Source organism: Octopus bimaculoides, chromosome 3 (genome assembly GCF_001194135.2).
Source record: "Octopus bimaculoides isolate UCB-OBI-ISO-001 chromosome 3, ASM119413v2, whole genome shotgun sequence".
Classification (NCBI taxonomy): Eukaryota; Metazoa; Mollusca; class Cephalopoda; order Octopoda; family Octopodidae; genus Octopus; species Octopus bimaculoides.
This window is the reverse complement of record NC_068983.1, coordinates 107959447-107971327: the sequence shown is the minus strand read 5'-3', so window position 1 is coordinate 107971327 and position 11881 is coordinate 107959447. Positions and strand designations below refer to the sequence as shown.

General features: G+C 33.3%; 1 protein-coding gene across 9 annotated transcripts in view; it reads left to right on the top strand.

Moving 5' to 3' along the window:
- Nucleotides 1–11881, top strand: part of LOC106874729 (uncharacterized) — a 379303-nt gene that overhangs the window by 293826 nt on the left and 73596 nt on the right. For all 9 annotated transcript variants that reach the window (XM_052966442.1, XM_052966441.1, XM_052966437.1 and 6 more), the window contains one exon: nucleotides 9795–10140. In XM_052966442.1, the coding sequence (XP_052822402.1) occupies nucleotides 9927–10140 (214 nt within the window). In that variant the 5' untranslated portion in view covers nucleotides 9795–9926. The remainder of the gene's footprint in view (nucleotides 1–9794; nucleotides 10141–11881) is intronic.

Genomic DNA, 11881 nt, shown 5'->3' with positions numbered 1-11881 from the left:
TATATATATATATATATATATATATATATATATATATATATAAATTACTCTGTAGATCACCTATCATTTTATTCCTTCATATTATTCCTTCATATTAAGATATTTGCAATGCAACTACATGGGTTTTGGGAAGTGGGAATGTACTTGTGAGCAAGTGTTTTCTTCTATAACTTTGGGTTGACCAATGTTTTGTTATTGAAATTGGTAGACAGAGGTTGTGTGTGTTTGTTGGGAAAGTGTATGTATGCATGCATATTTTCCTCATGTGTGTCTTATTGTTTACATTTTTAGGCAATAGTCATTGTTTGCATCAGTTGTGAAAATATGGCCAGCAGTTGAGCAGTTTTGTCATGCAAAAAGATAAAAAAGCAATTAACCGAAACGTAAACCAAACCAAAAAAAGGCATCTAGCCATAGTGTGCTGCCTCAACAAGTTTCATGCAACGCATGCTGCATGGAAAATGCAAATGTAAAAATAGTGATAATGAGAAGGAAGATCATTTTGAACCATTATATGGTGTGCATATAAGAGTACACACTAACAAGCACGCAAGCATGTGTGCACGTGCACACACACATACACACACACATAACAGACTATTTTCAGTTTTCATTTACCAAATCCAGTTTTTTGGTCTGCCTGGAGCTTATAATAGATGACACTTACCTAAGGTGCCATGCCAGTACTAACCTAGATATATAGTTCAAATCTCACCAAAGGACCTATCTTACTTCTCCATCTGAAAATGGTTTTTAGAATACTTAATATCCATTACATTTAAACCTAAACAATATTTTATCCACAAGATCGTTTAATTATGAAACACTAGGTATTTGTAGATTTCATCCCTGTAAGTTTTTATATTTTATTTAATCATCTTGTTTTTAGTAATATTAGGATAATACCCTACTTTTAATTCATTCTGTCTTTAGAATTCAGAGTCTTTAGAATGTTGTTTTCATTGTTGGCATCAGGCATATCAGTTATAACGATACACACACACTCAACTTCCAGTCATAATAATTAATGCTAGGTTTTTAAGTAAAGAAACTCTTTCTTATTTATATCTAAGAAAATAGCCAGTTACAGAAAGAGTTTGGTTATAGGTAGCAAAATTATAGGGTAGATTTTTCAACGTATAATGCTTAGCAGTCTTTTATGCATGATTATTTGACGTCAGCTGTGTCATGTGCACAGAGTGTTTATGAATGTATTTATGTTTGCGTCAGTGCATTTCATTTCATCTTATTTGTATATAAGTGTAGAAACTCAGATGCCTATGTCACAAGTAAGCCACCAACAATGATTATATATTTTACACACATTCACATGCACACATAGACAAGTGTGGTTTGTGTGTGTGTGTGTGTAGCTATCTTCCACTCTGTTTCTCCTTCAGTGTATATTTATTAAAAATAGTGTTTTTTGAATAAATAGAACCAACAAGCATTGTTGTCATGTACAGTTTATTTTTCATACTGGCATACATTGTTCAGGTCTCGGCATTTCACAGTTTGGTATGGTCCTTTGTCATTAGTCATCCACAACAGGAAAAACTGGCTGTCTCTCTTGCGTATGCCCTATTTTTTATGTATAGTTTCTATGGATGGATGCCCTTCCAATTACCAATCATTTTACAGCATGGACTATTGATACACACACACACATACATACATTCTGCAGAACAGGTAACTCTTCAACTAGAATATCAGCTTCACTGAATTAATGTATAGCTCATTTTACATTTTAATTTTATTATTCTCTTGAAAGCTTTCCTTGGTCTTTGTATTTAATACTTCCTTCCAATTTTGCAGTCTGGGCATTTGCTTTTCTTTGTTTGATCGAGATTAAGTCATCTGGTTATGGAAGTAATAGTTGTTGTTTTTGTAGTAGATGATATTTTCTCCACAAACTGATTTTGCTATAAAATTATGATATTGAACTAAGATACTTCTTAAAATCTCTATTGAGAAGATTGTTCTATTTTGCTTTATCATCTCCTTCTTTTCAGTTTTGCGTGTCATGTGAGACAACTAAAATTCTTTTATGAAGTTTATTTCCCTTTTTCTTTTTCCTGATTTATATGTGCTACATTACATGTTACATTCTCCTTGGTTTATCTTGCTGAAAACAGAAAATCGTTGTTAACTACTTCCATCTACTTAATAGTTTGTTTCTATTTTATAAAGAGTAAACAGCTAGTTTTCAACTCTCTTATACCCAAATGCTTTCCTTCTTAAATATATAAGATTCAAACTTAAACCTTTCAATTGCAATGGCAGCCATTAGAATTACCAGTAGTCAAGTGGAATTAGCTTTCACTAATTCATTGTACAAGCTTTTACTTCTGCAGTACTAAGTGGGTGGGGGAAGAACTTCATTGGTATTGAATTATAAGACATGTATGTAGGGAGTTCAACAAGCACTAATCTTTGTCATTAAACAAACAATCCATTTCTGGCTATTATTTTCATGTTAAAATATCTTAAATCAGTCTTTGTGACAGTTTTTTGGTTGTTTTACTGCTCAGTGTGTTCCTTTTATTTCCTATTGTATTTATTTTCTATTGGTTATCATTTAGCTCAAAATAGATCAGTGACACTTCAAGCATTTCATTTAAGTTTTTTACCATGATTGTGAAATTTTGATTCTTGTGGTTAAACATGACCTGGAGTAATTTCTCTTATAAAATTCATTCTCATACAGGTTGAACCAAGATATTAAAATATGCTTACATACTGTTTTAATAATCTAAAAAGAATATGAACTGTAGAGAAAACCATACAAATTGCATTCAGTTTATAAAATATAACATGTTCTGAGACTTTTCATTGTAATATTCCTTGGAATATATGTTTATTGCTTATAATACATTGCTTATAATACTGAACTAAAATTATCAAATTTGAAATACACACATATGTTATTATTTTCTTGGTGAATTTATCATCTACACATTTCAATTGATTCCTGTTTTATCATAATTTTTTCTTTTCTTTTTGCTGCAGTCATTGTAACCTTTTCTTATTTCCTGACTCAGATTAGTTGGTGGAAAAATTTAATGTTAAAGTAATTTCATAGAGACCTAGATTTACTCAATCATCCATCACCTCTACAATTTAAAGTGTATCTTAAAATTCATTAGGAATTTTGATTTAGCACATTGGGGACTGTTATTGATTTGCTGTTATTTTATTCCATTTAATGTCTTTTGTAATCCTTTATTCTTATGTAGGAGAAAAACTGATTTAAATTGCTTCATTTCTGAATATTTAAGAAATGTTTTTAATACTTATCTATAGATGTTAAACTGAATTTATAAGACTAATACTAAATGTTATATACTATGCTAGTGATTTCTGTGTGGCTGACAATGTCAGTTTCCAACTATCTGAAAAACTTGTCAAATTATTATTATTGTGAATTTATTGATCGTAAAAGCTGAACAAATGTCTGATGCTACTAGATGTTACAGCTGAAAAATGTTGCAGCTAAACAAGAAGCTATAGTTCATTGATGACGTCAGTCATTGGTACCCCTTATTTTCCAAACTACCAGCACGCGATAGAATTTGCTTGTTCGTTTTCTCATTCTTTCACTCATTTTCTTTCTCTCTCTCTCTCATACACACATGCACACTTTCTGTTATTTTCAGGTACTTAGAGTTTTATATATAATGAATTTTTGTGCGTGCGTGTATATATGAATATAGATAGATAGATAGATAGACAGATAAATAGATGAATCTAGCTGTGTGTGTGTGTGTCTGTGTGTGTAGATATGTATATGCGCATGCATATAATGGTTTGGACCTAATATCCTTATTATGGGAATGATAGAGATAAAAAATGTAAATAAAATGCATTTTAGAACCCATAAATATCTTACATAATTAAGAGAGCTAATTACATTTTGAATTTAAAATTCAAAGATAATTTTAGAATTTATCAAATGCATCTTGTATGATAGTTAATGTATCCATAATTATGAATATTCAGGCAAAATTTTCATTGTACAATGAGTATATATAATTATTTCCAGAAATATATTGGGAGTCATCAAATATGTTTTAACTGTTAAGATGTTATGATTTATCTTTGATAATGCAGCTACTATTTTGTTAAGACAATACTGCTATTGCTTATCGGTTTTTTTTTTTTGCTTTTTTCTGTTTGTTTGTTTTTAGCATTAGCTTCTATAATTCCTACTATTTTTCAAAATATTTTTTTTAGGAACATTCTCTATATAACGAGGTTTGTGTTAACATATTTCATATCAATACTACTATTATAGTAATGTATTTATTTTAATATTTTCGTATCATCAGCCTTGATCATGACGAATAGTTGAATTCACATTCATATTTTCTTCATTCCATGATGAGAGCTACTTTATATGAGTCGTCATCATCACTATCATGCAACATCATTTTTCATGCTTGCATGGGTCAGAGAGACTTTATTGAGACACATTTTCTATTATCAGCCTTTACTTGTTTCTGAGTAAAGTAATATTTCCCATGGCCTGATATATTTTTCATGGAAGATTGAAAATGAAGAACATGCTCATTTGCAACCATTATGTAGTGCCAAGACAAGAGTACGTATACACATACACACACACACACACACATACATACATACATAGAGGGTACTGAAAAGTTCCAGGCTTTAAGGGGATCACAAAAGGCCTTGTTGGAGACCAACCTTCTGAGTTCTCTTACAGGGCTTAGTAAAACTGAAGGACTGCTGCAATAAGTGCATGAATGTGAGAGGGGAATATGTTGAATAAAATTAACTGATCCTTCTGTATTTTCTTTTACCCAAAGCCAGGAACTTTGCTGCACACCCTCGTATATGACAGGTCTTTCTCAGTTTTCATCTTCCAATTCCACTCACAAGGCTTTGCCCAGACTAAGGCTGTACTAGAAGACACTTGCCCAAGGTGTTGTGCAGTGGGAGTGAACCCAAAACTAAACAGTTAAGAAGTAAATTTCTTAATGACACAGATATACATGTACATAATGGAAGTGGCAGACTTTCATTATTGCAAGCATGCCTGGCACCCTGGCATGCAACCAGCTGGTCAATGATACGTGGCTTGCAAGGGAACAACTCTGCTGCTGAGACCAACAGCCCATGCAAAGTAATGTGAATGCTGTCACTTATGTATGTAAATGTATATAAATGTGCATAAGGAATGAAAACTTGATATATAAGAACTGATATAGCTGTGTAGAGTGCAATTTAGTTCATGGTTTGCCCTGACAAATGCTTTTACTACATACAGTATAGTTTACTTTATTCATCAATACTACTTTCTGTAAACCATATCAAGTATAAGCAAGTTAATTGTATTTTGTTTTCCCAATCTGTATCCTTAAAAATTGTGAAACATGAAATGCACTTACAAACAGATTTGAAGTAGTAAGATACACTATCTTAGAGCAGTTTAGTTCTTTTTTAAATAATTAAATGTCTTTAGATGTCTATAAAATCACATTCACAGTCAGCTATTAATCCTAATGATTTTTATTTGATAGCAGTTCAAATTGATTGCAAGAAATAGTTTTAATGTACATTACAGATGTACTCTGTTTGAAAACTGAAAAACATTCTCAAATATACTTAATATGCAAATAACATTGTTCTTATTACTGAGAACAAGTTGTATTGATAGAGCATGTTTAGCTCATTAATGTCAGAAAGTACAGCCTGGGATTTCGTTTTTCTTAAGGAAACCTCATTATCATTGTAATCTCATCACTATCGCTATCATCATCATCATGTTTTCCATTCCTTATTCCATTCTTGTATTCTTTGATGAGTCTTTTCCAACAATATTTTGGCACTTGTTGCAGCCACTCATTATTTCTGTTGGAAGATTCAGTATCCTGAGATCAGTTTTCACTACTTCTGATGTCTTCCTCAGTTTTTCTTTTTGGATCACTTAGAACTTCTTTACTAAACAATCATGCTCCCATACACATGAATATACCAGTGTGGTCTCTTCTGTTACACATTACTGCTGATTTTTCTTATATCTAGTTTTGCTCTCAGTTCATTTGTATTTCATTGTTGATGCACATTATCCAGCAGAGCTTAATATTAACCTCATTTCTTTTTCAGCCTTTCACACATCCTCTGCATTTGATTCCCATATTTTGCTACCACACAACATTGTACCCTGTACAACAATATCATATCATCTATTCTTGCTTTGACGAGAGAATCCCTTTATTGTCAAAAATGACAATAACTCCTTAAAACATTTAACCTTGTTCTTACTTAGGCTACTATGTTTCTTGTGCACTCACCTCCACTGTAGATTATGTCTTCTAGTTAGAGAAGCCATCAGTCACTCCTAAGTATTTACTTCATGGGTGCTCTTACTGCTAACTACTGTGTTACAGCTATCACATTCAAAGACTTCCTCCTTCTCTGCCAGCCTGCTTATTATCCCACTGCATTTCTTGTATACCCTTAATTTATAATAGGAATGTTAAACAGAACGCTTACCTACAAGAGTTGGAAAGCATATCAAGTACGGTCATTTCTCAAATGGCAGCAGAATGTCTTCTTTCTTGAAGATTTTTATCTTTGCTAGATTTATTTTGAGGCTTCTTGATTCTAGGCATTGCATTTTTTATTCAGAATTTCTTCTGTAATCTGTGATTGATGCAGCTGTGAGACCTAGACTATTGGCTCACAGGCATTCCCATGAGAAATTAGGCTTACACTCCTCCATAATGACTTGAAAAACTATGATAAACAGGTGGTGGTGGAGGAGCTGAGAACTGAATCCAGGGTTCGTAGATGCCATTCATTTGTAATTGGTTTTCTTAAAGATGAAATGATGACTGGATTACAGAGCATAGTACCTGCTTTCAATCAATGAATGCTAGGTAAAATGGCTTGCTCTTAGCTAAGAACTTGCCTTGTAGTTATCTACTAGGAAGTAGTATCAAAAGAAAACACAGGTACTAATATGCTTAATATGCTTAATAAATGTGGCTGATATCATGGCAAGGCAAATTCTCATTTTCAAACAGCATAGCAATATCAGTTATTTAGATTGAAATATCAAAAAGGAAATCTTAGAAGCAAAATTAATAATCACACAAATTGAAAATAATAATAATAATGATAATAAACTGAAATGTTTTCCTTCAAGTATAAGAAAGTAAGCTTTCCAAACTTGCCTTTGTGAACGATTGCAAAATTACCATGCTAAATGGAAGTTTGGAAAAATCCCTGCTAGCAAGAAAAACATTGATGTCTTCACAGAATATTAAAAATCCATTAGAAGGCAAAGAAATTGAAGAAAAACATCAATAAATAAATAAAATAAAGATATTATATCAAATTCTTTGAAAATACTAGGCAACATTCACATGATGATATGAGCTTGTTCAACTCATCACTCTTGAGAATTAGCCAAGGACAAGTCATTAGAGAGAGAGATAGGGAGAAGTAATGATGTACATTCAACTGCTCACTGCTTAAATCTGAATAACTGAATAGCAAAAACTAAATAACGATGATGATAATAATAATAGCATAATTATCCATGTGTGTGTGGGTGTGTGTCTTTCTATACAAATAACTATTGTTGAAGACAACAACAAAACTCTTTTTGATCAGAGTTCAGATCCCACTGTGGTTGAGTTTCCTTTCTTCTTTCTAGGGTTGATAAAATATGTACCACTCATATGATGGAATGGAAGGTAGGAAGGCAACAAAATTATATAATGGGTTGTGCCCACTCCCTTCAAAGTTTGTGGCCTTTTGCCAATATTAGACTTTAAAATCATTTTTATGGTTTCATAGGATACTTCTGTAGAAAAATATATATATATGCTGACATATGGTTTCATTTCTTGTTAAACTTTTTCCTCTTTATTTACATAACTAATGTTCTAGACAAAAGTATAAACATGTCCACTTTAAATGGATAGTGCCAGAAACAGTTGTGATAAGCAGTCCTTTCATAGGCAGTAATGAAATAGTATGAATTATATCAGAAGTTGATCTCTTCCACTGGTTTCTGTTTTCAGCTGTGAGTGTCAGTCTCATATTGTGTCTAAGGATATCCTTGTATCTGAGGTCTATCTCAATTTTCATTCTACTTCATGATTCTGATAGAGTATTTGTTGTGACATCCAGGTTTTCTCCATTTGTTGGACATGCTCAAGTCTGTAGATGTTTTGTTGCACCAATACCTCTTCCATGTGAGGGACTTTGGCTTTTTCTAGGATAACAATGTTCCTGCCCTTATATTTCCATATGATGTAGATAGTCTGTCTCAGATGTCTTGTCATAAATACATGCAGTTTTTTTTCTCCTGCTTTTATCTGTTTGTGGCATAAAATCCCTGCCTCTGCCCTATGGAACAGACAAGATAATATTGTTTGCATAATTTACTCTTCACATAGACTGACTTGTTTTCACAGTTGTTTCACAGTCACTTACTCAACTTTTTGATTGTTGAGCTGGTTTTGCTCATTTTGGAAATTCGTTTATTTTTGAGCTTCTCTAATCAACAATTATTGCCAATGATAATTACTGCTGGCACTGTCTTCTTAAAATGAGCATGTAATATTCATGCTTTTGATAAGAACATTAGTTGTGCAAATAAAGAGTAATAGATTTAACATGAGTCAGTATTCGTCTGATAAACAGGTTCACTATTCCAAATGTTATTTTCCCAACCAAATGGTTTCATGTTAGTTCAACACACATATACAAATGTAATACTTGAATACATTGTCAGCATTGTATCCTGGAGATTACTGGTTGTTTCACGTCTTAAACCCTCATCCAGGCAACCTGACCTAGGTTGATCAAGCCTAAGCCTAATTCTGTGTCCAAGTTGCATTCTACTGGGGTGATTGGTAGGGTCAGTAGCATTCTACTGACCCTGCCAATCACCCCTTTTCAGAAATATATCCTCCTCATCATTATCATTTAACATGCTTTCCATGCTGGCATGAACTGGATGGTTTGACCAAAGATGGTTAGCTGGAGAGCTGCTCAGACTCCATGTCTGTTTTGGCATGACTTCTATGGCCGAATGCCCTTCCTAACACCAACCACTTTATAGAATCTAATGGGTTCTCTTACACAGCATCTGCACAGGTGCTTTTATGTGGAACCAGCACAGGTTCTTTTTACATGGCGCCAGATCCACAAGTCCGTAAGATTAAGAACACTCAGCTGAAGAGGGGTGCCAGAGATATGCCTGTATGCAAGAATGACCATGTATTTTAATTCTATAAACCCCCAAATAATGATTAGCACATAGTCACAAGGCTAAGTTTTGTACATGATAAGCATAGTCAACTAAATTGACATCATCACATGCCTAGTACTTATTTTTCCATCTTCTGAAAGATAAGAGGGAAAGTAAACTTTTGATGGGATTTGAAATCAGCATATAAACAATCAAAACATAATACTGTAAAGAATTCAGCCTGACATTGCATTGTTATAACAATACAATATAAAACAGATTCAAGAATATCAATCTTGAATACAATCTGAATCCTCCATTTCAGAATTCTTATATGCTTATATACATATATATATATATATATAGAGAGAGAGAGAGATAGAGAGAGAGAGGAATCACTTTCTCAATTTTTCCTGCCATATTAACTTGTTTTTCATGCTGTTGTTGTTTTGTTTTTATTACTATCACATAGTACTATTTTTATTTGATTTGATGTTTTTGAAAAATAATATCAAACAATTTTACTATATTTTTGTTATGTTTTTTTTTTTTTCTTCTCCAGGATGAAGATAATGATGAGGGTCCAGTAGATGGTCCCTATGTAATTCCAACTCAGATTGGTAAAGAGACACTACGTATTGGGAAGAGCTTGGATAGAAGGGACCCATCATGGAGTAGACAGAATGTCGTAACCATGACAGCAGAAAGCAGGGGTGAGACGGGGTGTGATTCTGGGTCTGGAGAACGTCGCAGTGGTGGAAATCGAAGACCTGGAAGACTACTTCCGCCTACTTCTGTGATGGTAGCGCTGTCCATTGTGGCAATGGCAACAGCAGCTTTGTGTGCGTATTGTTCAATGAGTGGATCCAATGTTCTCACTGTCAGCATTCCTTCAAGTGCCCTCTTACGTAAGTTATATGCTTCTGATTTTAAATTTGTCTCTTTATATCATATTTATAATGACAGCTGAATTGGTGCAAAATATTAATTCATAATATTGCTTTCAAATTTTGACACAAGAACAGCAATTTCAGGAGAGAGGCTAAGTCGATTAAACCAATCACAATACCCAGTACTTACTTTATTGACCCTGAAAGGATGAAAGGCAAAGTTAACTTCAGTGGAATTTGAGCTCAGAATGTGAAAACAATTCTGTCAGCTTGCTACCAATTCTTGCAAACAATTCTGTCAGCTTGCTACCTATTATATTTATTCCTCATGTTATTTTGCAATAAATACTGCTAAAATTGAGCCTCTGGTTCAAATACTGCCTGGCTTTTTATATGTTTGATGATTAATTAACTCCAGGTTAGATTAGCTAAACAAGATTTAAAAAATGGAGTCAAGGACAGGAAGTTAACCCAATTAGATGTTATAGTATCAATTTTACAGTTCACAGTCAAAAATTACTTCCAAGTCCTGCAAGAGGTACTTTTCAAAAACAAACCATATCTCTCACCTTTCTAAGAACCCCAAACATCCAGTGCATGGTTGACATTTTAGAAAGCAAAAAAATGACTTGTGTGTAGCATTTCAATTAAAATATATTTAATAGAAGATTGCTGTCTGAGGTTTTCTTTCATTTTTCTTATAAATGTTTCCAATCCCTCTTTGATAAGCTTGTAGCACAAATGAAGTTCCATGTTTTGATTACTTATAACATTACAATTCATATTACAAAAATTCATAGAGTTGATAACATTCTATAATTAACATTACACTTTAAAATTGAACTCATATTCTTATATCAGTGTGTAATATTTCATGCATATTACCTATGTGAAAGGAAACACTCAGAACTTTTTTTATATCTATATTTTCATAAGTTAGTCAGTCAAATCTTTAGAATCTTATTTCAGAATCTTAAGCCAGAATAAAATTAAATAAATTTAGCCAGTCTTTAATAAGAATTTATCATGAAAAGTTGCAGGCATGGTTGAAGTGTGGTAAGAAGCGAGCTAGCAGAAACGTTAGCATGCCGGGCGAAATGCTTAATGGTATTTTGTTTGCCGCTACGTTCTGAGTTCAAATTCCGCCGAGGTTGACTTTGTCTTTCATCCTTTCGGGGTCGATAAATTAAGTATCAGTTATGCACTAGGGTCGATATAATCAACTTAATCCGTTTGTCTGTCCTTGTTTGTCCCCTCTGTGTGTAGCCCCTTGTGGGCAGTAAAGAAATAAGAAGTGTGCTTCCCAACCACATAGTTTTGGGTTCAGTTCCACTGATTTGAACCTTGGGCAAGTGTCTTCTACTATAGCCCTGGGCCAACTAAAGACTTGTGAGTGGATTTGTTAGACAGACACTGAAAATAGCCCATCATATATACATGTGACTTTATGTTTGTCTGCCACCACCACTTATCAGCTGTTGTTGGTTTGTTTGTATGTTGTGAGATATGGTTTAAAAATATAAAAAATTACTTATATTTCCCTCTATGGTCAGCTTGAACTCAACTTTATTACAGTTCCCTGTTTTACTTTTAAAGGTATGGTAAGAAGCTTGCTTTCCAACCACATGGTTCAGGGTTCAGTCCCATTGTGTGGCACCTTGGGCAAGTGTCTTCAACAATATCTTCTGCCTTGTACGTGGATTTTAGTAGATGGAAACCAAAAGAAACCCATCGTATATATATATATATATATATATAT